General features: G+C 56.9%; 12 protein-coding genes across 12 annotated transcripts; 4 read left to right on the top strand and 8 right to left on the bottom strand.

The window, feature by feature from the left end:
• Positions 1 to 414: 414 nt before the first annotated feature.
• GCG54_00001942 (uncharacterized protein) lies at positions 415 to 2,392 on the bottom strand (the record flags this gene model as incomplete). The annotated part of the gene is made up of 2 exons (XM_045402043.1): positions 415 to 2,105; positions 2,155 to 2,392. The coding sequence occupies 2 exons, from the start codon at positions 2,390 to 2,392 to the stop codon at positions 415 to 417; spliced, it is 1,929 nt and encodes a 642-aa protein (XP_045270772.1).
• A 994-nt stretch (positions 2,393 to 3,386) lies between these two features.
• On the bottom strand, positions 3,387 to 4,841 carry GCG54_00001941 (uncharacterized protein; the record flags this gene model as incomplete). Its single annotated transcript, XM_045402042.1, has 5 exons — positions 3,387 to 3,870; positions 3,929 to 4,154; positions 4,205 to 4,426; positions 4,474 to 4,662; positions 4,715 to 4,841. The coding sequence occupies 5 exons, from the start codon at positions 4,839 to 4,841 to the stop codon at positions 3,387 to 3,389; spliced, it is 1,248 nt and encodes a 415-aa protein (XP_045270771.1).
• A 2,432-nt stretch (positions 4,842 to 7,273) lies between these two features.
• Positions 7,274 to 8,254, top strand: GCG54_00001940 (uncharacterized protein; the record flags this gene model as incomplete). Its single annotated transcript, XM_045402041.1, has 1 exon — positions 7,274 to 8,254. The coding sequence occupies one exon, from the start codon at positions 7,274 to 7,276 to the stop codon at positions 8,252 to 8,254; it is 981 nt and encodes a 326-aa protein (XP_045270770.1).
• Positions 8,255 to 8,895: 641 nt separating this feature from the next.
• Positions 8,896 to 10,263, top strand: GCG54_00001939 (uncharacterized protein; the record flags this gene model as incomplete). Its single annotated transcript, XM_045402040.1, has 2 exons — positions 8,896 to 9,946; positions 9,998 to 10,263. The coding sequence occupies 2 exons, from the start codon at positions 8,896 to 8,898 to the stop codon at positions 10,261 to 10,263; spliced, it is 1,317 nt and encodes a 438-aa protein (XP_045270769.1).
• Positions 10,264 to 10,593: 330 nt separating this feature from the next.
• GCG54_00001938 (Set1 complex component ash2) lies at positions 10,594 to 12,330 on the bottom strand (the record flags this gene model as incomplete). The annotated part of the gene is made up of 2 exons (XM_045402039.1): positions 10,594 to 11,848; positions 11,900 to 12,330. 2 exons carry the CDS (start codon positions 12,328 to 12,330, stop codon positions 10,594 to 10,596), a joined length of 1,686 nt encoding a protein of 561 aa, XP_045270768.1.
• Positions 12,331 to 12,880: 550 nt separating this feature from the next.
• Positions 12,881 to 15,409, bottom strand: GCG54_00001937 (putative mitochondrial carrier; the record flags this gene model as incomplete). Its single annotated transcript, XM_045402038.1, has 4 exons — positions 12,881 to 13,599; positions 13,654 to 14,225; positions 14,812 to 15,087; positions 15,150 to 15,409. The coding sequence occupies 4 exons, from the start codon at positions 15,407 to 15,409 to the stop codon at positions 12,881 to 12,883; spliced, it is 1,827 nt and encodes a 608-aa protein (XP_045270767.1).
• Positions 15,410 to 15,977: 568 nt separating this feature from the next.
• Positions 15,978 to 17,476, bottom strand: GCG54_00001936 (uncharacterized protein; the record flags this gene model as incomplete). The annotated part of the gene is made up of 5 exons (XM_045402037.1): positions 15,978 to 16,572; positions 16,632 to 17,008; positions 17,066 to 17,136; positions 17,184 to 17,240; positions 17,293 to 17,476. 5 exons carry the CDS (start codon positions 17,474 to 17,476, stop codon positions 15,978 to 15,980), a joined length of 1,284 nt encoding a protein of 427 aa, XP_045270766.1.
• Positions 17,477 to 18,942: 1,466 nt separating this feature from the next.
• On the top strand, positions 18,943 to 19,848 carry GCG54_00001935 (2 5-dichloro-2 5-cyclohexadiene-1 4-diol dehydrogenase; the record flags this gene model as incomplete). The annotated part of the gene is made up of 3 exons (XM_045402036.1): positions 18,943 to 19,237; positions 19,287 to 19,566; positions 19,626 to 19,848. The coding sequence occupies 3 exons, from the start codon at positions 18,943 to 18,945 to the stop codon at positions 19,846 to 19,848; spliced, it is 798 nt and encodes a 265-aa protein (XP_045270765.1).
• Positions 19,849 to 20,270: 422 nt separating this feature from the next.
• On the bottom strand, positions 20,271 to 21,370 carry GCG54_00001934 (Eukaryotic translation initiation factor 2 subunit alpha; the record flags this gene model as incomplete). Its single annotated transcript, XM_045402035.1, has 3 exons — positions 20,271 to 20,748; positions 20,809 to 21,179; positions 21,284 to 21,370. 3 exons carry the CDS (start codon positions 21,368 to 21,370, stop codon positions 20,271 to 20,273), a joined length of 936 nt encoding a protein of 311 aa, XP_045270764.1.
• Positions 21,371 to 21,917: 547 nt separating this feature from the next.
• GCG54_00001933 (Mitotic checkpoint protein BUB3.2) lies at positions 21,918 to 23,140 on the top strand (the record flags this gene model as incomplete). Its single annotated transcript, XM_045402034.1, has 4 exons — positions 21,918 to 21,927; positions 21,988 to 22,240; positions 22,295 to 22,377; positions 22,428 to 23,140. 4 exons carry the CDS (start codon positions 21,918 to 21,920, stop codon positions 23,138 to 23,140), a joined length of 1,059 nt encoding a protein of 352 aa, XP_045270763.1.
• Positions 23,141 to 23,444: 304 nt separating this feature from the next.
• On the bottom strand, positions 23,445 to 24,972 carry GCG54_00001932 (uncharacterized protein; the record flags this gene model as incomplete). Its single annotated transcript, XM_045402033.1, has 3 exons — positions 23,445 to 24,247; positions 24,297 to 24,721; positions 24,779 to 24,972. The coding sequence occupies 3 exons, from the start codon at positions 24,970 to 24,972 to the stop codon at positions 23,445 to 23,447; spliced, it is 1,422 nt and encodes a 473-aa protein (XP_045270762.1).
• Positions 24,973 to 25,605: 633 nt separating this feature from the next.
• On the bottom strand, positions 25,606 to 26,886 carry GCG54_00001931 (Norsolorinic acid reductase A; the record flags this gene model as incomplete). The annotated part of the gene is made up of 4 exons (XM_045402032.1): positions 25,606 to 26,176; positions 26,226 to 26,350; positions 26,402 to 26,553; positions 26,595 to 26,886. The coding sequence occupies 4 exons, from the start codon at positions 26,884 to 26,886 to the stop codon at positions 25,606 to 25,608; spliced, it is 1,140 nt and encodes a 379-aa protein (XP_045270761.1).
• Between the last annotated feature and the right edge of the window lie 244 nt (positions 26,887 to 27,130).

Genomic DNA, 27,130 nt, shown 5'->3' with positions numbered 1-27,130 from the left:
GATGTCGATAGCAATGTCTCGGTAGATGGCTTCGCGATGGAATTGGTCAAAGCAACATGCCATCATGACTTCTAAAACAGATTGCTATGGATGTGATATGTGCTCCCGTCGGCTTCCCCGAGAGCTATGCTGTGTGGTCTTTCTAGTCTACAAAACTTCCTCCATCAACGCCCCTCCTCCAACGATTGGTCCTGGATCTATTCTACAGGAAATGCTCTTCAGCCCTCTTCAACGGCCTGCCTTCCAATCAACGTTTATACCATGGCCAAGAATATGTTCTAGTAATGTTCTCGGTGGTCACACGGCGCCCATGGTCTGTCTCAGACACAAGTTTTGGCGACAGTCTCAAGTGTAATGATATCCGTGATGGCGAGGCACCACCACTGGTCTCCCGGGACGGAGAGAAAAGGCTCTCTAGGCCTCTGTCTCCTCTCGTACCTCGTTGCCAAAGCGGATGGCACTGCCGGGCGGCAATGCGGGACCAATCGTCTCGGCGCGCGTGCTCTTACGCCCAATGTAACCAGTCTTGAACCCATCGATGCGCTGGTTGAGCCGTTGCTGCGCATCCCTGACGATGCCTTGCTGCACCTCAGCGCCGACCTTTTGCTGGCCGTCGAGCAGAGGAAGAAGCTTGTGGGTCGGATAGAAGCGGCCCTTGAGCTCGCCCTCGCGGAGGACGGCGTTGTGCCGGAGAAGCACGCACCGCCAGCGCTCCGCCGGGGCAAACTTATTTCGGAAGGCGCTCTCTTCGCGCAAGGGGCGCGGTAGCTTGTCCTCAGTCACGGGCATACCGCCCACAGGCTTGTTATCGCCTGTGATGGGCTGATAGATGTCACCCTTGAAGAACACCGCGCCAGGCATATCTACCGCGGTGCAAATCTCTCGAAGGCCAAGCAGAGCGTCTGAAAGGTTGGTTGCCGCCTCCGGAACCCCCGGCTGGTCGGTAGTGATACGAATACGGAGCACGTCGCCCAGCTCGACGCGTTCCGCACCAAGGAAAACGCCCTGGTAGTCTGTTTTCTTGCCGTCTTCGGTCGTCGAAAGGCGGGTGAACAAGGAGTAGGACGAGCCAATCTTTTGAGCGGCCATCTTGGACGAATCTAACAAGATCACCTCGCGGCGGTGAGTGTCCTCGGGGTTCAGACTGCCAAGGAATTGCTGCCACGGCACGTCGTCGTATGCCTTGCCCTGTAGCTCAGGAATGCCCACACTTGGTACGGAGAAGGCAAGGAAAGGTCGGGCTGACGCCTCGATAAGCTGCACTGGAAGCTGACCGAAGAGATAATGGGATATAGGGAGGATCTGGAGCGCCTCGGGTTTGCTGTTCTTGGGGTTGACGATGCCCGTAGCTGCCACGACGCCGAGGCGCCAGCCGTTGGACATCTGGTGCCAAACCATTTCTCCGACGCGGAACAAGGCGCCCGGGTTGTGCGGCTGCTGAGGGTAGGGAGGGAACTGCGTCTGCTGCTGGTAGGGTGCTTGGGCTATAGGCTGCTGGGGTTGTTGTGCCGGCGTCTGGACTCGAGGTTGAAGGGCTTGGGCCGGGGGTTGCGCCGGTGGCTGCGGCGGTGGCTGTGCCTGCGCCTGTGCCGGGACCTGTACTGGGACCTGTGGCGGCTGTACCGGTGTCTGGACAGGGGCTGGAGCCGGAGCCGGGACGGGCACGGCACGAGGCGGTATCGACGGCACCGGCACGGGGGTCTCCTTCTTCAGCGCGGGCATCGGAACCGGTACGGGCGTCTCCTTCTTCAGGCTTGGTGGGGTTGCCGCTGCTGGCGCTGGTGAAGCAGTGCGACTGAGCGGCATCTGCGGCGTAATCTTGCGCATCTTGGACGGGGGCTGCGCATTCGTCGGCCCGGATACCGGACGTGGGATCTCCGTCACGGTCAGCTCTTCGAGGGCGGGCATCTCTCGGACGTTGCAGTGAATACAACGGCAGTCCATCCGATCCGTAGAGTTAGAGAGAAGCCACAGCAGGTGAAGGCCGAACTCTTGAGGGCTTTTGAAGAGCTTGGATTTGACGGGATAGCCTGATACCCAAAGGTGCTTAGACTTTTCGTATAACCAGTATCCCCGCGGAAAGTTGAGGAGCCATGACGGGCCTTCTGTGAGAGGGTTAGACGCATGAGTGACATCGAGTGGCTCTGAACTGACCTGTTGGGTTCAGCTCCTGCTTCAGCAAGATTCCCAGCTTGATGCGCCACTCCTGGAACCTCGGGTCGTCTTCGGCTAGCCGAATCATGTGAGGCTTCGCCCGTGGTACCTTGTCCAAAGGCGCCTTCTTCTTCGCTGCATCGGCCGGGACTGGCCAATAACCGGGACCGCTGTCCTGGCCATCGCTCCGGCAGATGTTTACCACCGCGAACTCGTCGGAAGACGTGGGTCCCGTCATGGTGAGGCGTGAGACAGGTGAAGGTGCTGGATGCTGTTTAGGCTGAGCGGCCGCCTCGGGTAGCGGCGACCCAGGAGACGCGTCGAAAATTCTCCTATAACGAGGAGGCAAAAGACAAAGTGCTCAGACTCCAGAAGAAGAAAATAAGGTCAAATCAAATGCGCGTCTCTCATGCGCTAGCACATTCTGCACCAGAGGTGCTGTGTGTGTGATGCGCCTCAGTCGCAAGCTGGAAGTGAGTGGATCTGGCCGCGTGGTGGGTTTACTCCAGTCGGGCACGCCAATCGCTGCCGTCGTCCTGCCGCAGCGCTCTAAATGGGCAGTGCGGTTCGTCGCGTCGTGAGAAGTCGCTCGCAGTGAATAATTATGAGTTAGGTGATCAAACAACCTGCTCTGTTGGGTTTGTTTGCCGTCGCAGTGAAGGCTCGGGTGAGGTTGAAAGAGGTTGAATGTTGATGGAGCTTAACAATGGACGTGCACGGCGCTAATCGTCTTAGTCAGCAGCGCCGATGCCAATTAGGCGTCCCTTTTGGCTGGACGACAACGAAACACCAACAGTTGTTCAATGTCCAATTCTGACTCAACTTGGGTTCTGACCGAGGTAGGTAGGCTCTACAGCCATGGCACAGGATCACAGCAATGGAATGAGATCAGAAATGCGTCGTATTCAATATCAAGTGAACGACCTCTTCACCACACCCTCATCCCTTTACTGTACCCATCTTCCTAGGCTGTACTTCGAGGCGACAATGAAGATTGCGACGATGAGTGGTAAGACTGGCCCATTTTCAACAAGTCCCCCATTACACATTCATACCGAAGCTGTATAGCAGCTAATCATCGTCGTGATGGAGCGATCGGTGACATCATTGAATCCCTCGTCTCGCGTTTCATTTTATCACTTCAATCTCAGCTATGTATTGCACACAAAGCCTTAACGTACAAATCGAATTGAGCCTCGGCTCGGTGGTATCATTTTGGTCATGAATCATAACTACTGTTTTGGATACAAATACACATTGCTAGGCTTACTCGGCTCAGGCACCAACGGAAACTCGTCTTCGCCCGGCTTGCTTGAGCCATCCGCATTCAACTCTCTCAGCTGAATCCCAGCCCCGTCGCGCGTGGGCGTGTAGACATCCAGATCGTTCCCAACATACGTGTCGAGAGACAGCCGTGGCGGGCGTGTGCCGCTCCTCTGGGAGTACGCCATCGACCGTCGGGCTTTCCTCGGAGACGCCTGCCTGCTCAGCCTGCGCAGCTTTTTCGGGACGAGCTTATTGACTAAGTAATCGCGAAATGTTTTGGTGGTCCCGAAGACGACAAATGTGAGGAGACTCGCAGAGACGCCGGGCAGGAAAAGTATGAGGTCCAGATGGAGGCGCTCCGTGCTGAGGTCCGGGCTGTCGCTTAGCGAGTCACGGTTGTTTTGGCGGGCAGATGATACTTGGAACATGATCGTGACCACCTGGAAAATGCTAAAAGGACTAGTCAGTCGTCGGGGAACTAGGCGTTGGATCAGGAGTTTATTCTCACGCTAATGCCACAAAGGCGATGCTGAATCGAACGACGAGCCATCTGTCGTATATACTCTGGCGGCGTTTCCCGTTACTAGTGTCGACCACTAGAGTGTCGCTACTCTTGGTGCTGGCCGAACGTTGGCCATAGCGGACGTTCCATGATAATAGGTTGCGGCGCGTGTGGATGTACTTAACCAAGATGACGATGAGAAGAACACCACTCCCGCTGAGACAAAAGCCCACTAGAAATGTTGTCAGATAACGCTATCCGATGGCTGCAAATGTTACTTACTGACTCCATCCGCCAGAAAGAGAAAAGGCACTGCTTGCTTCTGGACCGCCTCAAGTCGGAGAATGCCCATTAGCAAGGCGGGCAGCACAACCGCGGTGCCTTTGGCAATGTAGTTGGCTCGCTTCCGGGTAGACTTGACCGGCTCCAGTTGGAAGATGGATTGCGTGAGCGCGATGGACCAGAAGAAGGTCAAGGCCGCCTCGACATTGTAGCTGTAAAACTCTGAAGAGTGTCAGGCGTGCGTATTTCGTGCTCTAGCGACGACTTACGAATGTAGAAGAGTACGAGGTCAAGACCGGTCGACTGTCCGGCGATGGCGAGTTCAGGGTTGCCAACGTTGGCGATAGAGTGTCGAAACTGCGCATTCTTGATATCCCTCCAGTACACAATCGTGTGGAGCTGCTGAGCCACGGAGGCAGCCGTAGAGAGACCCGTGAAATACGATACAAGTGCGACATCTGTATTGATGATGGTCAGTTGCCTGCTGGCCAAGACGGAGGAATGACCTACAGCTGATAGCCTCACGATGGACATAGGTCAGCCATCCCATTGTACAGCTGCATGCGAGGCAGAACAAGGAGTAGACAAGCACTCCTATAGCTGTGCCCAGCTCCTCTTGGGGCAGCTGGATGGCCATATCACCCCCTTGGAAGCTGGCCAAACAGGCCAGACATGAATATGGAGTCGTAGACCGCGGCAGGGAACAAGGTGACGGGGGAGGAGAAGAAAGAAGAAATTAAGAACTGGGGAGCAAGCAACGGCAAGGCCATGTTTATCATGCAGCCTTAGATCGCAGCGATCGCCCCCCCTGCGATCTGCGCATGGATAGACTCCCCCGGGCGCGACTTTCAAGAATCTGCTACCAAGATTTCAGGAACATGGAAGGGTGATCACCCATGTCCGGCGTTCGCAACTGCATAAAGTGCGATCAGGACACACACGCACACACACAAGCGGGCTGAATGATGAGATGGATACTCCGGAGCAGGACAAGGGGGGTTTGGGCCGTATTACGAGCCCTCCTTCACGAAGCCCGCGCCCCCAAAGCTTGCCCTCGATGGTCCAAAGATGTCTTGGCTGGGGATCCTTCAAAGAAGCCGGCGGGGCGCGCGCTCGGTATGGCAATGAAGAGTTTTACCATGATGCCGGTGGGTAATGAGAGTTGAAACACGATAGTGTGAGAAGACGATCATCGCAGCAATATTGCACCAAGGGCAAATAGCTTCGGAGGCTGGCATCGAATGTGTCATGGCGAGACAAAATGAAATTGACGTATTCTAGCCGGTTCCAAGTGCGATTCTGGCGGGCATCTGCCGACCGCAGAGTCTCACACGCCGACGCGAGATGAAAACGTTGGACGCCACAATCCGTCTAATATGAAGCCGTCGACTAGCTGCGTGGGTTGGGCCGAGGAGGAGCAGCAATGCGCAAGCGTCGTCGCAACTGTCATTAGAGAGAAGACCGGATAGGCTGATGACAGTGGAACTAGGCCACGGCGAGTATAGGCGGCATGGCAACGTACGAGTTCGACCGAACTATCCGCAGCAAGGTTACGACCAACCAGACCCCTCAGTTGGGTTTGAGGCATCGATGGCTCGAAACATGTATGGCGAGTGGAGGTTGGCTTTGCAGGCGCAGATTCGCTGATGACTGTAGACATGTGGGTGCGTGGACACCGCGGAGGGCTTCCCGGACCAGCCTCAACCCGGCAGAGCTGACCGGACCGATGGGGCGGCGGGTTGCAGACGGGATCCTCCCCATCACGGATGGCAATGGCAAATCAAGCTTCTATGGTTGTCAAGTGTTGGTCGTCGAGTCAGCAGCGACGGTGGCATCCTGTCTGTCAAGCGAGAAAATAGGTTGCGGCTGAAGGGAGAGTTTCCCAGTCCTCTGATCCATTATCACGTCAATCATATCACCCAAGCTGATTTCCAAAGGGACCACGCCGTGTACCGACTGCTTGGTGCTTGGAGCTTGCCCCAAAGACAGGGACAGCCCGGGAGGAAGATGAGGCTAGCGGTTTTGTGTTGAAGCTGGCCTCCTGAGTCAGAAAACAAGTGCCAGTGTCACAGTAAACGATGCCCGAAGGAGCCCGAGCAACTGCAATGGCTTCGGGACCTGGGCCCCAATCTGGCAAGCTGGTAATCGCTAGCGCAGACTAACGAGCAGGTTTGGGTCGGCGGTGGCGCAGATTGTTGAGATGAAGGTCGGCGGCACATGCGGTGGTGACATTGACAGTCTGCCAGATGGAAGGTTGCTGAAGGCTGAGGCTTCCATTGATGAATCGAAGCCGCCGGCACGGCAGCTGGAAGCTGAGCAACGGTCGGACCACCACGTGCTGATTGAGTTGGAGGCGGCGATCGATTCGCGTTGTCGTCCATGAGCGCCGTTCTGTGTCTGCCTTGGCTACGGCAGTAGTAATAGTGCTAGCCAACTTCTTGTTCCTTGGCTCTGGGACCCCCAATAACCGCCAGGCCGGCGTCTTTCGGCCAGCTTGAACCGGAGGGTATGATCGCCAGTCACAGCAAAGTGCCGTGTCGTCGGCATGTGGCACTTGCGACTCCCAAGCAGCAAGGTTTCTGCTGTTGAATTCAGCCGATCACGAAGGTTCAGGGGTGGAAGCCTGAAGGATCTAGACCTCCACTCTGGAGGAGATCCCGACCCATTGCTGCGGAGAGCCCCTGCCCGCACCAGCCAAAGAAGAAATCTCCGGCGATGCTGCCTTCCAGGTTCAGGCTCAGAGCCCGCTGATCCAGGTGCAGCCACCGTGTGGCTCGGTACCCCACGCCGCCTTCCTCAGCGACCGGTGCACCGCCCGTGTTGGTCGATTGGTGGGGCCGTTGAGCTCCAGCCAGAGCTTCTTTTCAATTAATTTCTGCCCGTAGGAAACGCGTGTGAGTCGCGTCTTGGAAAATTCCCCTCCCCCACGACATCACTCCCGCACGTGCGATAGCTTCCTCAGCAACTTTACCGCATTAGTCTTTCATCTGATTCACGTCTCGCATACGATTGCATCTTTTTACGATACCAGGGCCCGCGCGCGGCAGTCCAGCTCCTCACTCCGCCAACATGCCCATCGTCCCAGAACACTACAATCACGGCAACCAAGCCTTTCTCCAAGCGTTTCTCGCCCGCGGCACCCTTACCTTTGAAGAGGCCCAGTCCATTCTGGCAGCCATCTTCACAATCGAGGCCCAAGATGGCGAGGAAGTCACGCCCGACCAGGTCACTAGAGACGACTTTGACTCGTACGTGAGCGCGGCCGCCGAAGCCGTGTCCTTCTTCGACTACGAAATCCGCAGCACCGTTCACCAGGTGTCTAAGAAGCGCATATACGCCCTCGTCAACACCGCCTCCGACCCGATGACACAGCTGGCGACGACCTACAATGCCGAGCAAATAGCTTTCATTAAGAGACTGCTGGACGCCCTGTTCGAGACCTACAACTCGCAACGTATGGAGGTCATGGCCATCACCGACATGCAAGCAATCAAGCTCGCCCGGCCCCCGCGGCAGAACAACAACGACGTAAACGGCGAGGCGGCGACGCAGTCTGCTGCAGACAAGGGACTGAAGCACAGCGAGGTGGAGGACATGCTCGCGAATCTGGTGAACCAGGGCTGGCTGGAGAAGTCCAGAGACGGGTTCTACACTCTCAGCCCGCGGGCGCTGCTCGAGCTTAGGGGAATGCTCGTCGACTCATACAACGACCCAGACGCGGCGGCGGAGGAGTGGCAGCGCATCAAGTTCTGCGAGGCGTGTAAGGAGGTCGTCACCATTGGGCAGAGATGCACGAATGTCGACTGCAACGCGCGGCTGCACGATACCTGCGAGGGGGCATACTGGCGCACACAGCGCAGCCAAAAATGTCCACGATGCTCAAAAGACTGGGACGGCGGACTGTTCGTCGGCGAGAAGGCCGTGACTAGCACAGAGGCCTACCAGAGGGGCCGCCGGAGAAGTGGTCCCAGTGGGCGCAAGAGCACTGCGGCAGACGAGTCCATGCAGGAAAACGGGGCAGGCGGAGAGAGCGAGGAGGACTCGGAGTGAAGACGACATTTTGAATGCAACGAGCAGTTTCTACGATAGATACCCCGTATTGGTGGCTTAGTACTGCCAACTATTGCCCTGCCATAGCTCCAAGACAGCTGTCAATCAATGCATTGGACGAGCCACGCGCTGCATGAGTTTGCGCTGGCAATTTTTACAAGGACAGACGGTTCTCGGCAGGGTGAGGCGACATGCACCGGTGAGGGGCCTCCGATGGAAGTGTGGCGGTGCAAGACCCTTAGTGGAGTCCACGGCCCAACAGCCGGGCTCGCTTACATGCGGTTGTTTGACGTTGCGCTGGAGGGCTCCAATGGATGGGCATGAATGATCATCAGATGGCATTGTGGTGACATCACTTGTGGCGGTGCAAGCTACCCCAACGGCTACCACCCAACCAAGGTCTTCCGGTGGCTAAACACACTTGAGCTCTCACAAGGCATGATACACGCCTGAGAACCAGAACCAGGGCCCAGACAACTTATAGCACCACATGTGATTCAGAACAAAAAAGGACGCTTGGCCATCGAATAAAACCACCGGTCCGACCGCCAACTTTCGACGACTCGCCCTCGACGAGCGCCATCCTTTCAAACCCTCAACTTTGCCCGTCTACAACTCACACCAGCACACACTCGCCCACGATGCTGGAATACTTTGGCTACAAGCAGTACAAAAAGTACAAGACGGAGAAAGACGCAAAGGAGGCCGCCGGAGAGCACGATAGCAGCAGCAACCTCGGAACCCCGCAGCAGCAACACCCAGCATCACGACCGTCGCCGTCGCGGCGCCAGACCAGCTCCCGCTCGCTGTCGCCCGCAGGCAGCGCCGCCACCGACCGCACCCATGGCGGCCCAGCACCGGTGCTAGACCGCAGAGACGAGGCCTTTTTCAGACGCATCCTGTCCGACCCGGACGCTGACTCTGACGATGAGAGCCTCCGCCCGCCCTTGCCTCCGCGCACCAAGACGCCAGAGTACATGTGGGAGTCGGACGAATCGCGGCGGACCGCTCCGAGTCAGCAGGCGGCAGCCCCCAAGAAGGCGGCCACGGTAGCGGTCGACCCCAAGGCTGAGGGCAAGAAGCCCAGCAAAATCGCCTTCCTGTTTTCCAAGGTTAAGGGCGACGACAAGGACAAGCAGCTCGCACCAGTGAAGCCCACAGCCGTGCCAGCCGAGGAGGAAGCGAGGGAGAAAGACGACCTGTCGCGCGTGCTCGACGACCTCAACCTCTCCGCGAAGAACAACAAGGCCATCCCGCTGTCGGCAGAGTCCTCGGAGCTGGTCCGGCAGTTCACCCTCGCTCTCAAGGACCTGGTAAATGGCGTGCCGACCGCCGTCGACGACATCAAGAGGCTCGTGGAGGACAAGGACGGCACAATCAAGAAGTCGTTCGACAAGCTTCCCAACGGGATGAAGAAGCTCGTCACGAACCTCCCCGACAAGTTTACCGCCAGTCTGGGTCCGGAGGTCCTGGCGGCCGCGGCGAAGAGTCAGGGCATGCAGGCTGCCGAGGTCACCGCGGAGGAGGGCGTCAAGGGCGCCGCGAAGAAGATGTTCACGCCGGCCACTCTCTCGGACTTGGTCACCAAGCCGGGTGCCGTGGTGGGCATGCTCAAGGCCATCGTCAACGCGCTGAAGCTGAGATGGCCAGCCTTCATCGGCACCAACGCGATCATCTCGGTCGCGCTATTCCGTAAGTGCATCAGTCTGATTCATTAACGGCCCAGATACTAATACGCCGCAGTCCTTCTCTTCGTCCTGTGGTACTGCCACAAGCGCGGCCGCGAGGAGCGCATCAAGCGCGAGAATGCGCCCGAGATTATCGACGGCAGCGGCCGCATCGAGGAGCTGCCCGATGACCCAGCCCTGCCGGGTCCCTCCCGCTCCCGCACGGAACCTCTTAGGTCTGACAGGCCGCGGAGCGAGAGGAGCGAACGCAGCAGACGCAGCGGCAGGGACTCGGGAAGAACGACGCCCGAGTCTGTACGGAGGAGGGCGACGCGGAAGTGATTCCGCCAACGAATGAATGATGACTAGAATTTCTGTTTTCACGAGCGCAACGTTTGGTTTGCAGAGGGCATGAACGCACGTATGATGAGCTAGCAAGCTGAGATATCACGAGGGCTATGAACGACTGTGGAATGAATTCATTTTTCGTATTGGGGCCCCTCGGGCTTTAGGAAAATAGAGGCTATTATGTAGAAAGGACCGTCCCAAGCCTCACGCCCATTTTATAGTATAATGTACAATTGTGGATTACAACGCAAGAAGCAAAGTCGGGTATCTCGTAAGCAAGCGAGAGTCTCATCGCTGAGACTTCTTCCATCGCACAGATGATGCCTAATCATCCTGCACCAATTCCTTGATCTCGTCGCGACCCGTGGGAGCGATACCCGTCTGGCCGGCCTTCTCGCCCTGGCCGAAGCGGTCAATGATCTTGCAGCCGTCTTGGACCCAGAAGTCGACCTCGTCGATGATGTCGTAGACGATGTCCTCCACGATCTGTTCCGTGTAACGCTCCGACACCGGGCGGATCTCGTCTAGGGCCGGATAGTCGAACTTCTTGGCCTCATCCTGCCCGCCGTCAACCATGTCCACGTCGTCGGCCGGACCCGCGATGCCCGGGGGAGGGTACCAAAAGTCGGGGCCAAAGTTGACCTCGGCGGCACCGCCCCTGAAAACGCTGACGGCGGGGTAGTAACCAAGCATCCCGTTGTCCAGGCCATCGCGCGCGCCAATATTAGACTGCGGCTTCGATGCTGGCGGGAGGAACGCAAGGAGGTCGCGGAAGGCCGTGCCCATGTCGATACCGTTCTTGTACACCTTGATGTGCGAGTGTGGCAGCGTTCGGAGGGCGGGAACGGGGTGGTTGGGATGAGGCGCCTCGACCGAGTTGGCGGGTCCGGAAGATACAGGCGAGGGATTCATGAGGTCTTCGAGCTCCTTGGTGGTGTGGTAGTCGATCTTCTCAAAGTAGATGTGCGACTTGAAGCGGATCGGGATGCGGTCGCGGACAATGTTCGGAGCCTCGAAGGCCAAGTTATCGTCGTCGATGCCCGTGTCCACGGCCGGGTTGTATTGGCCGGCCAGCACCTTTCTCTGCAGTCGTTCTGAGGGCAGCTGGATCTCCAGGCCGATGATGTCTCCTTCTCGGATACCCTCTCCCTCGGGAAAGAAAGCCTTTGGTCGCGACATGTACACCTTCTCGCCGCCGACATCTCTGAAACCGTAGCTGTAGGCATCGAATCCGACGGGTGCGTCCACTGACGCTTCTCGTCTCGCGAATCCCATGCGCACGTGGCCATGCGACTCGGGCTTGTCCTCCCCGTCCTTCTTGTCAACCATGCCCCTCGTGATCTTGATCTCCCAGTAGAAGCGACCCTCTCGGATCGCCACATTCGCGCGCGTCATGCGGAAGCCCTTCTCGGTCGTTATATGGCGACCAGACTGGTCAAAGAAGAGGTGTGTCGCGCTATCCTCGAACGCCAGATGGGGACCGAAGGGCTCCGCTTCCGTGCCGCGGTAGTAGAGCGACGAGGGGAACTCAGGGTCCGCAATGCAGTGGGTGTAGTGATAGCTTTTCTTGTTATGTACACTATCGAGTCGTTAGTCGTGCCCGGCGCAGCAGGGCGAGGGGGAGGCCTACTGCTCGGAAGTCTCGTAGAACTGGACCTGGCCTCCATCGAGGGCAGGAACGTCGTGGTGGTGGATGAAGATTGGGGGTTTCGCAGGCTCGAAATCGGAGGGCTTGGGCGGCGCCAGCTTGTAGCGCATGGGACTGTAATCACTCTGCTTCGGCTCCTTATGCTTCGGGTCAGGAGTGCCACGGTTGCTGTCGCTGACGCCCTTGGACTCGCGCTTCTTCAGCGTTTCCTTCTTGCTACGCTTCGCCGGCATCTCGTCGGCGCCTGGTGGTTTCGGTGTAGATCTGACGTCTGGGTTGAGCGGAGAGGGAACTGAGGGTGTAAAGTCTTCTTCAAGAGCAGGTCGCTTCAACGGAACGGCGGTCGAAGAGGGCAGGGAGCCGCCTGGAGTCGGCTCCCTTGGAGGAGGAGGGGTGCCTGCATCGGAGGCCATTGGAACAGCTGTGCCTTGGTGCAGAGGTATGTTTCGAAATTCCTTTATCAGTGACTGCGCACTTCGAGTCGGGGTGATGCTGCGGTGGGCACAAGGTGCGTGAATGAAGCTATGGGAGGATGTCGCGCGGCGCGTTTGGGATTGAAATTTTGGAGCTGGAAGAAAGCAGCTGTAAGACACCCCGCGTAAAGCTGCCTTCTGTCGTCACAGGGGCGTTAGCGGGCCGGGGACAGGGGGTCAGGGGCACTAAGACCCAGTGGGGCAGGTGCCTGCAGGCTGCATTTCAGCTGTCTACACAATAAGCTGGTTTCACATGCATCTCATTGTCTCTTTGCAACCTTCACATCAAGCTGCTTGTGACGATTAAATAGTCGTTATAAAGTGGACTTGTCTTTGCTCTATCGGCTCTATGGGACTCCACGCCCTTCTACTATGCCATCAAACGCCGTCCCATGTTTAAACCCGTAAGTGTACAGATGGAAGCGTTTGTACATGTTTCCCTCATCCAACTCCCCGCCAAACCTCCATCCGTCGGCCGACCATCGGCTCTTCAAATGCTGCTTTCCCTCTCTGCAGCGCTGTCCCAAACCTCTAGTTGCTTGAGAATACGTTGGTACAAGAACAGCATGGTGCCGCTCTGGATAAAGGTCCACACGCCACGGGGACCAACACCCCTGAACCACCCGCTGATGCCTTCCGTCTGGTATATGACCTTGAGGCCGGTGATGACGGAAGACGTCTGGAGATTCACCGCGCCGGGTCGCGGTGTGTGCGTCGACGGCGATGACGTGGAGATGTTGCGCGTCTGGGACTTGGCCGCAGAGGTGTGCGCCGCGCCCTTGGCTGTCGGCTTGTTGTCCTTGGGCAAGAGATCGGGATGCACTTGTGTCTGCAGCCGTGTCTTGACGACGTCGAGAGGACACGTCATTACGCCGGCCAAACTGCCTGCCAGACCGCCAGTCAAAAGCTCCAGAGGCACTCCAATGTCCCTGCTCTGCTTGTACTGGCGGGCCCAGGCGTGGAACTGCTCCCAAAACATGAACTGCAGCGCTGAAAAGGGGAGATCGCGGTAGAGCGTCGCTTGGTAGCCGTAAAACAGCGCAGCCGGGCCTTCGTGGCGGACAATGGTTCTTGCGGCGTCAATTGTGCCCTTGTAGTTGTACCCTGACTTGAAATAAGGGTTGTTGTAGCGTCCCTGCAGTTGCATGCGAGTCTTTAGTACTTCGGACGGAACGTAGACGATGGAACCGGCAAAGTCTCCCAGCAAGCCTGGATAGGTCAATTAGTCTCTGGTTCTCCTTCCCCACGCACGCATCAACTCACCTGCTGTTAGATACGCCAAATGGTGCTGCAGGCCATGATCGATGAGGAACCGCTTGCTCCATTCGTATGTGCCAAAGAATAGCATGGTGCCCGGGAACGATCCGCCCAATGCCGGCACCCATCCGCCGTAAAGACCTCTCCGGATGCCCTCTTGCCTCCATATCGTGTAGTATGACGACCCCAGTGATGTGTACTTTGGCGGGATGTGCGGATCGCCCTGCTGGCGCGTCTTGACTGTGTCCAGGGAGTGCATAAGCATATCTCCTGTCGAGCCCCCGAGACCTCCCGCAATCATGGCGTGGAAGTAGGGCGGGCGGCCCTCCTCTTCGAGATCTCCATGTCCCTGCCCCATATCCTGAACGAGTGGTTGTCCGCTGATTTTGATATCCGGCAAGAGTCCTCCCGTCTGTCCGGCATGACTATCCCCCGCAATTGAAGCCGCCGCCGCCGGGTTGGAAACCGTAAGCTCCCCCTGAATCGTTCGCGCGCTGTTATCGGCCGGAGCAAAGTAGCTGACGAGGCGGTCAGCGACAGACATTTGCGGGTGCGTCTGTCGCAGTCGGCACCAGGTTCTCTCCGGTCAGTGGTCGTCGAGGGAGATCGGTCTCGGTGACGTCTGCGGTTTTTGTTCGAGGTCGCGTGAGAGCAGTCGGTGGCGCCCAAGGGAGGGACAACGACGCCGTGTCGAGGTCGAGAGAAGGGGAATAAGAGCTAGGGCGAGGAGAGAGGCCTCCCCGTCGATTTGGTCGTCGCGTGGGTTTATTGCGCGGGCAAAAAACTTGGCGGCGGCGAGGTCCAACGCATCAACGATAATGAAATTTCGCAGGGTTCCCGGGCTTCTGGAATTTTTGTTGGATGAGCACGGGCCACATGCCGCAGCTGCGGTCCACCAGTCCCGCTGCGTCACCGCGAGTTCGAGTCACCTAAGCATTTCAGCTGCGGCCGGCGCTAGACCGATAGGCGTCGGCCTTTTGGCGTCGGGCGCTGCCGAGACCTCCGAGGGGGACGCGGGTCAGCACCCGCCATCGGCATATGAACGATGCGCCTGCGTCAGACAGAGCTCATATGGGAAACTCGGTTGCATTTCCGTTGAGTCAAGTAGCGATACAATTGCTGTTATACACATTGAGAAGCCTTCCTCTCAGTACACTAGATCACTCCCGCGGCTTCATCTTAAAGTCCTCCCACTTCGTCCTTCCAAACTTGCGGAAGGGGTACAAGAACCACACAATCTTTCCCGTGACCAATTCCATGGATATGGGGCCGTAGGTGTTGCTGTCCAGCGTCTGGTCCGCAGGGCCGTCGCCCTCGACCCAGATGTGGCCCTGCGGCACTCTGACCATCGGCTGGGGGTGCGGCGGCCGTGTCTTGACATGGTCTCCCTCCAAGGCGATGATTCTCTTCACGGCGACGGTCTCTGGGTGAAACGGGCTCCTGTTGCGCTGTAGTGTTAGCTCGTCGTGACCCAGGGCGCTGGCAGTGCACAAGCAACGCACCTGAAGGTGACAATCATGCCCCTCCTGAGGTCCTCGTTCGCGTGCCACCTCCAGTTCAGCACCAGGTCGCGGATTATGGTGCTGTTGCGGTCCTCGTTAAAGTACGGGTACATGGAGGCGCCGCTGATCTTTGTCACGGTCGCGACATGGTCGTTAAACCAGATGACGACGGGGATCCAGGTCGCGATGCCGACCAGGCGGATTGCCGTGTCACCAAGGAAGCTCCCTCGTGCGCGCGCCCATAGCGATCGGAAGCTCATGGGCGCGACAGTGGCTGCGTGTGATGAGGTGGTTGCTGAAGCTTTCGCAGCTATCCATATTCTGTTTGGCGAAACTTTCAATTGGAGGTCATCCGACTTTCTTATCTTATCTTATCAACTGCTCTTATCAAACTAGGTACCTACTGCTGCACTCTTTCTCCCATGTAAGTCCTTCGTCTTTACAACATCCCACAAACTCTCGACTCGACAGCCGTTACTGGCACAAGTATGCCTTGAGCAACTCAATCGGCATGTCATGTCCAGCTACACCTGAAGTCATAATCGTAGACTTTACCCGCATGTTTTATTTTCCTTCAAGATGGAGGAAGTCCTCGCGTCGTCTTCTGCTGAGCGAAGTCTCCGAGATGGCTCGAAGGCACAACAGCACCATACTCACAAGCCAAGCAGCAATTGGATGGACAGAATATTATAGTTACATGTCCTTAAGCCTCCGGAGCGGTAACCGCTTCAACAATCCCCGTCTGGACACGCCTCCATGACACCAGCTAGAGAAAGAAGCCAACAACTTTTATCAACACATCCAAACAGATCGACGCTCTGAGCACGCCTAGGCGCCGTGCTGCACAGTCGTCTCGCGGCGCACCATGATGCCATTCGATCCCTCACCGCACCCACCCGGTGCGCTGCTCTCAGCCGACACAACAACGGTCCTGTCACCCCTACGCGGGCCTGCCATCTCACCCAGCGTGTCCACGCTGCTGTTGCTGTTGTTCTCGATCTGCCTCGAAGTCTCGCGAGCATGGCCACCTAGGGCAGCCTTGACATTCTTCTGGTATCCAGACCACAGCTTCGTCTCGTCGTCCTCGACGCCGTCCCTCTTGCCGTCCGTCGAACTGAGCTCGTACGACTCATCCTGGCGTCGTCGACGCTCCATGTTCTGTGCCACGACGGTGTTGAGGCGCGACTTGGAGGACTTGTTCAGCGACGATCCGCCGCGCTTGCTGCTGCCGAGTCGGGAGGTGATGAAGGACGGGAGGTACCGCATGAAGAAGGGCTTCAGCGCCGGCACGGAGGCGCAGATCATGCCCGCATTGAGCTCCAGGTAGCCCCAGATGAACGCCTCGACGGCTTCCCAGGTGTAGTCTGGGCTGGCAAGCAGCTTGGGGAGATGGACGGTCCGCTTAGTGGCCACGCCACAGACACTGTTGAGACTCGTCAGCAAACATCTCGGGAGTGGCGCTTCAGGGGGCGAGGCACTGACAAGACACCTGTTCCGAAGAGGAGGATGATGGAGAACTTTTGTCTCCTGGCCATCTGCAGCGGCACGACCACGGGGATGGGAAGCAGCAGGATCAAGACGTCCATGGCGATGTTGGCGATGCTGAGGGACAGGTAGATGGAGAACTTGTCCACGCAAGTCTTTTCAACGATGTTGAGATCCCAGCCGGCTCTGATCGGTGTGCAGCCAAAGATGTTGATGAGGACATAGACGATGGAGTAGCTGACGACCAGACCGATGAGGAAGAAGACGCCCCGGCGGAACCATACCTGCGGCGACAGACGCAGGTACAAGAAGAGGATGGACAGCTTGGAGAAGCTGATGCTGAGGGCGTACACGATCGTCGCGGCAATTGTCCACTGCACTCAAAGGTCAGCAACTGTTGTCCCTAACACTTCAACGGAGTCTGCGCTTACCCCAGTGTTGTGGACATTGTACACGTCCCAAAGGATATCCCACATGTGATGTGCCAGTCCGACTTCGACCTCTGAGGATGGTTAGCGTGATCTACGACTGAGGGCTTCAGAGACTAACGCTGGAAGAGCACGACAATCGTCGATATGGCGAAGAGCAACGATATGACAATGAGGTCTGTACGTGAGTTTAGACACCAACAAAGCGTTTAGGTGAGGAAACGGCTTACAATCATCGACATTCAACGGTGTTCTCGTGACGTAGAATCTCGTAAAGATGCGCAGCCCAACCGTCGTCCCCGCGATGAACGTCGTCACGAACGCCCACGAGTACAGCTTCACCTTCAGGGTCGGCGGGTTCACCTCCGTCCGGACCTCGCCAGGCGGCACTGGCGCAGTCCACGGCAAGTCCATTGCGTGATTCTTTCTTCAAGTGGTGCAATACAAAACGATCAGGACAAGCTGCAGGCTGTGTTCCCTTTAGAGGATTTGGGGGCCATTGCTATCAACACCACAGTGGATATCACGGAGTGTTTAAAGCGAGGCAAGAAAATAAGGGGCCAAGCCATGATTGCTTCTCTGATCCCCCGATGAGGCGTTCGAGACCGTTATCCGCCAATCGTTGGCCCCCTCTTCCTAGACTATTCAGAGTATAATGGAGAGGCTTTGCCATTGTTTGCGAGAACAATGCGAAAACCAGAGACTCGGGAACTTCCACCGAATGATCAGCAAGCCACCCATTTCGAGTCACCGCGTCGGGGACCTCGCATGCTCTGCGATGGAGGGCGAGACAGGCTGCCTGCCGCATCTTAAATCTCGGTAGTGTTTGCGAGTGTTGTCTAGTCTTCGCACTGGCTGGCGTTCTGGGGACTATATGTGGGAGCAAGCAACTAGAGCATCTGGTAGATCGTCTTACGACGGACATCGAGCCAGATTTCGACGTACCACGGGAGTTGTACCGATTAGGTGGTTATGTTTGCTTCGATGTACGGTGTGATGAGAACAACATGAGGTGTGGTTGGCTGTTGGACGACGTCCAAACGTTGGCTTATGCTGTTGGAGCCGGGGGGTTCAAACACCTCGAGCCGGGGCTGTGCTCCGCCGCCAGGAGGAGAGAGGCCACTTCTTTTCTCCCATGGACCATCGGCCAACACAAGATGTGGTCGGTTTGAATTTGAGTATCGCAAACAAGGCGCGGAGTTCGTTGCCCAGCTGTTCTCTCGACGGCCTCGACTTATCGACGAAATCGAGAAGATGCGAGAGCCAAGCACGTAGGCGCGGCCGACTCGGCCGTCTGTACAGGCGCAATGTAACACCGTTGACTATTTAGGAAAATGCTTCTCGAGCAGCAGGCTTTTGATTGGCGGCGTCCAGCGTTTTCGCGCTTCGCAAGTCGTCTGCGAACGCTTCATGTCTCGCAACCTCCTCTTCTTCGACAGACCGGTAGACAAAACAGTCGATAGAATGCTTGCACCAGTTCCACCCGGGTCCCCATGCATATGCCGTCGACACCAGGATCATGAGTCTCTTGGCTAGCAAAGACCAGGGTCGAGTTGCAAACAACCATCACGAAATCGGAATGTAGTTCATCGGCTGCGACAGCCATCCGGGGAGGCGGGATCTTCCAGACCACGTCCCATTCCGAGGATTTAATGATTCCCATCTCGTCTTCACGCTCTATCCGCTTCCCTCCCTCGTCTCCACGCCAGATCATTCCCCCTTTCTCCTCACACCCTTGATTCTTGCCGCTGCCAGGTCCCCGAGATCTCTTCGGCTGAGTATCACATTGTTCTGCCGAGCGTCCCTCTAATCACATATCATTTCTCTCTCCCCGCGGCATCCCCCCCATTCCCTCCGTCTCCAGACAAAGAGAACACAAGATGGCGGACCCTTACCCCTTCAAGGACATGGTCATCGCGGTGACGGGCGCCAGCCGCGGCACGGGTCTTGCCCTGGCTCGTTACCTCCTCATCCGCGGCGCCAAGGTGTCCATGTGCGCCACCACGGCGGAGAACCTCGCCAAGGCGCTGGAAGGCATCGAGAAGGACATTCCCGATGTCAAGGGCAGAGTCATGACCAAGGTCGTCGACATCCAGGAGCATGACATGGTAAAGGCCTGGATCGACGAGACTGTCGAGACATTTGGCAAGCTGGACGGAGCGGCGAATGTTGCTGGTCTGTATCCCCTTCTCTTGAAGCGTCGAAACATAACTAACATGAACAGCCCGTGAGCAACGGGAGATCTTTCCCATTACGGACCTGCCCAAGGAATACTTCAAGGAAATTCTCGTCACTAACGTCTTTGGCACCTTCCTTTGCATGAAGGAAGAGATGCGCAACATGAAGGACGGCGGCAGCATCGTCAACGTCGGCAGCATCACGAGCAACTACGCCTCGGCGGGCGTCTCAGCCTACGTCTCCAGCAAGCATGCTCTTCTCGGCATTACCAAGGTGGCCGCATTCGAGGGTGCGAGTAGAGGCATCCGCGTGAACGCCCTGTGTCCGTAAGTGCCACCTTTTGGATTCACTCGAGGCAGGATAACTCACTGAACTACTCACTCAGGGGCTGCATCGACACGGACATGATGCACAAGCCGTTCAACAGCCCCAGCGGGCAGTTCTGGCTTACCGCTGCGGACCAGCCGTGCCTGACTAGACGTCTGGCCGAGCCCTGGGAGGTTGCGGCGTCGATCGCATTCCTGCTCGGGCCGGAGGGGAGATTCGTCAACAAGGCCACATGGTACGTTGACGGCGGGTGGACCGAGGGAAGCTTCAGCAAGCAGTAGAGAACTCTCCGTTAGATTCCCTCATAGACGGAGCATATGTATCATTTTGTTGCCATCATCCCCATGTAGATATTTAAACGCCTATGATGTATTGTCAACGCCGGGGTCTACTGGAATAATGCGTGCTATCTTTGGAAAATCCCTCATCGTTGCTCATGCCGTCATCATACCCAACAGCTCGACCCGGATCCTTCCCAACGCCTTCATGTTGGGCAGCCTCGCGCCGGCTTGCGATGCCCGATAACAACGGCCTGCTAACGTATGCAGCACTTTTTCCGCACTCATGACACCCTGGGGAACACGTGAAGTAATGGGTACTTTTTTTTTTTGGTCGTCTCATTAGAATCACTCCGGATTCCCAGCCTGCCAGTACGCTCATTCTACCAGCCGCCCCCTTTTTTGTTTGCCTTGACCGTTGAAATCTAAACCTCCGGGTTGTCGTCGCTCTCCGAGACACTCTCGTCACCGCTGACCTCGGCGTTCTCACGCTCTCTCTTCTCCATAAGGGCCTGCAGCTCGGCGTCGTCGCTCTCGGTGACGGCCTTGGGCTCCATCTTGACGACCAGCGAGCCGCCCGCCGCCTCGATGCTGTTCCGGATGTCGACGATGGCCTCCTCGAGGCGCGTGATACCAAGGTTCTTGTCCAAGCATGTGCTGGTGAGGACGTACAGGGGCGGGGACACGAGCCTGACCTTGACCTGGGTCTGCTCGGTGTTGCGGGACTCGGCGACGCGCAGGGCGGTCTTGACGGCGTCGATGCCCTCGTATCCGAAGCATGTGACCTCGACGTCGGCACGGACCTTGGTGGGTTGAGGCGTGAGACGCTTCGCGATATATGACTTCAGCTCCTCGGCGACGGGCTCGCTGGGGAAGGTGGCGTCGTTCCAGACCTCGGTGTTGCTACGTCCGGCTTGGTCAGTGATTGTGTCCAGTTGAACCGGCACTTTGAACATAACTTACGTGATGGACAGCTTGAAGGCGTCGATCGCGTGACCGTACTTCTTGTTCAGGGGCCATGCGATAGTCTCATAAAGCTGCTCGATGGGGGTGAGGGTCTTCTCGGCAACGTGGCGCATGATGGAGTGGACCATCTTGCCCTTGTTGTACCGCTCCTCGCACTTGATGATATCCTCCGGCGACACACGGCGCTTGCTGAGATCGATGTATCCCTTCTCCTTGTCGACACGGAGGACGACGACGACCTCGTTGCGGCCGACGCGAATGAGCTTCTGAATACTTCTGATACGACGTCTCGAGAGTTCGGAAAGCAGAATCATGCCGTCAATATTGTCGTACTCGAGGAGCTTGACGTAGGCACCCATCTCGGCAATCTATCCTCCAGTCAGACGGCGTTGCTCCATCATGTCCTCCAAACGGGGGCCGGCGGCTGTATCGGGTCCGGTGCGGTAGTGCGTTGGGCAGCGGGGCGACTAACCTGCTTGACGTTGACCATGACGAACTCGTCGATCTCGGGATACTTGTTTTCGAAGTATCGAAAGTGGCTGTAGTTCGGTTCCGCCATCTTGACTGCTGGTTCTCGAAGTCGTCGAGGGCGTTGTGCTCGGTGGTGGTGGTGGTCGACGGGAAGTCGAAGGTGTCGAGAGGTGTGGAGGAGGGGCGGGGTGCGATGGGAGGCGCGCGGGCTTTTTACACGTTCCTACAAGTTGCTCTGGGAGACAGCTTGTTTCCTCTGTGCTCGGCGGGATATTCTGCCTTGTCGTCGTGGGTTCGAGTTGCTGACGCGGGTACGGATCGTTTGCTCGGGGCGGCGTCGAAAAAGTTGGCCTCTTTGGGTGAGCAGAGTTGCGTTGGTGATTGGGCGATCGAGTCACAATTTTGCTACTTTGCGGTTCACAAAATCGCAGAAATCCGACAATGGTGGGGGTGCGGCCCGCGGGCGGTGGTCCCCGGCAAAAACTGGCGCTGATTCGCCCGATAAGCTGCTTCTTCGCTTATCGACACGTGAGCACCCCTCCAACCAGTTTGCCAATGTAAACATCACACCGAAGCTCCCATCCTAGCTCCGTAGAGGTCAAGAGCTGCAGCTTGGTCCAATTTACAACGTCAACATGGCACCCGGTAAGTGTTGGGGGAGTACGTGACTCTGCGAGACGACCCAAAGGACTGACAGCCAGGCAGCATCCCAATTCGAGCTGGCGCAGCCGCCCAGCGATGCCATCTCCGCGCTCGCGTATGCGCCCGACTCACCGACCAGGCTACTCGTCTCGTGCTGGGACAAGAAGATCTACCTCTACGACACACACAGCGGCAGCGAAGATGCGCAGGGCACTCTGATTACGACCGTCGAGTTCCGCGCCCCCGTCCTCGACGTATGCTTCGGCGCGACAGACAACGAGGCCTACACGGCGTGCTTGGACCACTGCGTTTACCGGTACGACGGCAATTGAACGTTCCGGAGGAGCGCCCTGCTGACGGATTGTGACAGGGTCGATTTGGAGTCTGGAGAAAAGTCTGTAGTCTCCCAACATACCGCGCCCGCGCGATGCGTCGCGTACAGCCAGGAGCACTGTACGTCCTAGCCCCTTTCCGTCACACGGCCCAGCTAACACGCCCTGCAGCCCTGCTCATCTCCGCGTCCTGGGACCAGACCCTGCAAATCCACAACGCAAAGTCCCCCTCCGACCCGAACATTACTGTCCACTTGCCGGGCAAGCCTCACGCCCTGGCCGTCAGCCCGTCCAAGGTTGTCGTCGCCATGACGGCCCGTCTGGTCAACATCTACGACATCAGCGCCGTGCCCGCCCTCTTTTCGCAGCCCGGACCCCACGAGATCAAGCCCTGGCAGCAGCGCGAGTCTTCGCTCAAGTTTCTGACCCGCGCCGTCTCCTGCATGCCCAACGACGCCGGCTACGCCACCAGCAGTATCGAGGGGCGTGTCGCCGTCGAGTGGTTCGAGGACTCGGCGGAGTCGCAGGCGCGCAAGTACGCCTTCAAGTGCCATCGTCAAGCCGCGCCCGCCGAGGGCGAGGGCGACATTGTCTACCCTGTCAACGCTATGATCTTCCACCCGGTGTATGGCACCTTTGCCTCTGGCGGTGGCGACGGCACCGTTGCGCTCTGGGACGCCGAGGCCAAACGCAGGATGAAGCAGTACCAAAAGTTCCCCGACAGCGTTGCTGCGCTTGCGTTCTCCAAGGACGGCAAGTATCTCGCCATCGGCGTCTGCCCCGGCTTCGAGACAGGCATGGAGGACTACAGCGCCGAGGGTAAGGCCAGCGTTTTCGTCCGCGAGCTTGGTGACGCAGAGGCCAAGCCCAAAGGCGCGAAATGATTGACTTCAATGCTTGAATCACCTGTTGATATTCGAAGGATTCTGTGGCGCATGGCGTTTGAGGCGGTTTCCATATGCAAGCAAGTCCGTTTGTACGGACCGGGAGGGTTACGGAAAAGCCTGGTATGTATTATATCAGAAGATACCTCTTGTATTAGGCGCGAAGCCGCAATGATTGTACAAATCTATCTGCATCGAGCTCATTGTCTGGAGGTTGGCTGCCATTAGCTCCTTGACGTAGTGCAATCGTTTTTCTTCTCCGATATTCCGTCAGTCCCTCACAAATTGCACCCTTTTCATGATACTATCTGATGTCTTGTGTTCTCAAATATTCGAAGGGCTCGGCCCTGGTGGTTAGATGTGACAGATTCAACTCCCCCGAAGTATTTAGGGCGTCGCGAAGAGGTGGGCGAGTGTCTCGTTCGTCCAGGTACAAGTGCGGCTCGCTTGTAGTCTTGGAAGAGCGCCGAGTAGTTGGACCGGTCTCTCGCAGGACAAAGTTATCTGTCGTGGCCATCCAAGAGCTTCCTTGGCCATACGACCGCTTCATCTCCATCCCGTTATTTTGACTCACAGCTCCATCATTCTCGAGTTTGCCAACGTCGTGTGGGTTGCCCAAGTGGGAGACATGACTGGCAAGCCGTTCGAGGGAAGGCCGTACATTAGCGTTCCGATTGCTAGAAGAGGCCACCAACTCTGTGCGAGATGCTTCCCGAGGCTCATCCAATATCGCTCCAGACATGAGATACGCATTGGCGGGATCTGACACTGTCTTTCTAATTCCTGGTTCTTCCTTGCGGATAGCTGCCTCCCTCGATTTCTCGGCACTCAAAAGCGACCCAAGGCCGGGTGTTGGGGGTGGCCTTCTTCGCCGCTTGCCATCGAAGTAGTGTTTGCTGAACTTCGGAACCTCGCGGCGTTCGAATCCGTCTCGAACACCCCGCTGAAGGGTCGGAATCGCTGGGGACGCAGATGGCAACACTTTATAATCTTGTGGGTGTATCTCTGCAACCTTCCGGCGCGTCTGTGTCTTGGCGGGACTCGGCGTTCTAGGGCCGAACACAACGGGGAGGCTTCGTCTATTTGAGCTTTCGGGGTCCTTCCAGGCTACGCCGATGTCAGAAAACTTTTACAGCATCAGATCGGCATCTTCTACCTTCTTGTTGGTTGAACCGTTGAGGCTGGTGGGTCATCAAGTCAGACCCAAAAGGGGACCCTGCTCTCTTTCTTTTACGCCCCTGAAATGGAGAGCCTTCAGTTTCAATATGAAGCTGTGGAACATGACTCCAGAGCATCGCATCGGGTAAGGCCTCAGGCGAGTCTCGTGCTTCCGTTTTGATGGCCGAGTCTGTACCGCCCTGTCCGACGGATGTGATGCTAGACTTTTGCGAGCTTTTGGATTGCGACTGCTGGCTCTTCCTCGATGACGAATCGTCATCATCTTGCGATGAAGCTTCTTCTAGGCTGATGGACGAGGTCTGGATGTGATAAGGGTCTTTGGTACGCTGAACTCTGTCATGGTTTGTTTCTTCGGGTGTTGGTGCGACGCTCTCCTCGGTCTCAGGTAAGCTCTGTTCATCCCTTTGGAGCCTTATACTGTCAGTCTTCAGGCCCAAATTCTGCTCGTGGCAAACTTACGATGCTGAAGGGGTGCGATGACCGACAATAGGCGGATTTCCCTGGATGGATGATTCGTCACCGCTCGAAACCCTAGAGTAATTGCCAGCCGTCAAGTTGCGGTATATTGCTGCACCAAGGGACCTGCGGCTCTGGGGCTTCTTCGAATAAGTCTTGAGGTTGCGGCCACGGGGGCGCTCAGATTGGCGGCGCATGATGAGAGAAGAGTGGTCTCTCATGTCAAACCCGTGTAAGATGCGTGTCAAATAGACAATGTGATATGGCGGGCAAATTGTTCCTGATTCTATGACATGTAGTTGCAGGCGACAAAACGCATGTGTTGAAGAGTTTGCTCATCGAACTTGAAGTTGGACGGTGCCCTGTCAGGCGGTGCTTGCCTCCAAGGAGGAAGGAAGTGCCTAGCGCTGCGTGAGGAAGGAGCCATGCGGTGTTCAATACACTGCAACTAGCATGGCATCTGCTCCAAAGTGCTATTAAGGCGGCGGATATTTGGATATCAAATCGACTGTAAGGCAATTTGCCTTATACACTTATCGTGCGAGGCAGACGCTGCCATTTGGAGCTCCGCAACTTGTGTGCCCCATTGACCAAAATCTGACATGCAGTTTCCTCTTCCAGATCGATCGGCGGGGGGCTCAAGGCCCCCAAACATAATGTCAACAACATTCTCACACTTTCGAGACACCCGCCGTTAAACGAGTTGAACAGAAGGTTCAATACGTTGCCATGGGCTTCATTTTCGGTGCTAGTATGCCCATTCCACTTATCATACACATTCAGTAGTCCGTCGGGCGCCATCTCGCGCGGTGAGTCCTGATTCTCCAGCTCTACTGTCCTTCCTTAGGCGCAATGGCCTTGGGCTCAGGAACGTAATCAAAGGTTCCTCCCATGTTCAATAGCCAGACTTCTCCAGGGGCCGACGGGGCCTTCTCTCCCCACAAGAAATTGTGAGGGAATCCCATGTCGAACGGTACAGCCGCCTCAATCTCTTGGATGTCCTCGTCGCTCAGGTTGAGCGTCAACGCCTGGATATTCTGCTTCAGGTGGTCGACGGTACGTCCGCCGACGATGGGGAAGACGTAAGGCGTCTTGTGCATGACGTATGCGAGCGCGATAGAGGTGATGATGGTATCCTTGCGGTTGGCAATCTTCTCCAGCACCTGGCTGATCTTGATTTGCGCTTCGCTAGCCTGAACCTTGCGGCCCTCCTGGGACTTGCGTTGCTCTTCCGTCTTGAAAGCGCCGCCGCCGAGAGCACCCCAGGGGGCCAGGCCCATGCCTTCGGCCTTGGTCATTGGGATGATTTCACGCTCAAAGTCACGAGAGGCGGCTGACCAGCGGCCCTGGTAGACCGAGAATTGGCGAAGGCCATGATTCCTGGCGTACTCATTTGCCTTGCTGTATAGGTGTCAGTGATGACTTCTGTGGGTTGCTGCGCTTCACGTACCTGACAACCCACGCCGGAGTGTCACTGATGCCCAGGTAGAGAACCTTGCCCGTCACCACGAGATGGTTCAGGGACTGCATCAGCTCTGGGATAGACGTGGAATAATCCCACCAGTGCACATAGAGCTAGGCGCGAATCAGTGACGTCACTTGGCAATCAGACATGTCGAAACTCACTAGGTCGATGTAGCTGGTCTGCAGCTTCTGAAGACTGGCCTCGACGGATGTGTGCAAGCTCTTGGATCCATTGCCGGTGAAGTTGGCCATAATGTTAGGGGCCCCTGGTCCGGCTTTGAAGTTGGTGGTGTACTTGGTCGCGATGACTGGAGCTGTGTTAGTGAGGAACGAGTGATGAGCTCGACAAGCATACCCATCTGGTCGCGGACGCCTCTCTTCTTCATCCACTCGCCAATCCAGGCCTCGGACTCCTCGAATTGGTAGTTGTTGGCGGTATCGATGAAGTTGCCGCCCTGGTCGTAGAAAAAGTCGAGAATGCCCTCGACGGTCTTCTGGTCACACGTTCCCATGTAACCCTCCCAGGCATTGCCAAAGTTCATTGCGCCGAGGCAGAGAGGGCTCACTCGAACGGAGGCCGTAGGGGAGAGCATGCGGTAGCGACCCAGAGGGGTCTTGGGAGGAGCTGCCATAGGTAGGGCGGACATGATGAGTGTGGCGGCTGGGGTGCAGTGCTGGAGGTGTAAGTCGATGTTGCAAAGGATGAGGGAAAATGAGGTGTGATGGGTGAAGTTGATTCAGGGTGAAGCGGTGATGCTCAAGTGCCGAATTGGTGATACGAATAGAGGGCATCCAAGAGGAAGGAGGGGTTGAAACTTATACCGCTCTTTGCTTCCTTCCTACTTGGACGCGAAACCGACTACGGGTCGCTACCTGTGCAACTGGCTGCTT

This window comes from Colletotrichum gloeosporioides (genome assembly GCF_011800055.1).
Source record: "Colletotrichum gloeosporioides strain Lc1 chromosome Unknown consensus_7, whole genome shotgun sequence".
Taxonomy (NCBI): domain Eukaryota; kingdom Fungi; phylum Ascomycota; class Sordariomycetes; order Glomerellales; family Glomerellaceae; genus Colletotrichum; species Colletotrichum gloeosporioides.
Note: the sequence above shows the minus strand (reverse complement) of the source record. Positions and strands in the feature narration are given on the sequence as shown.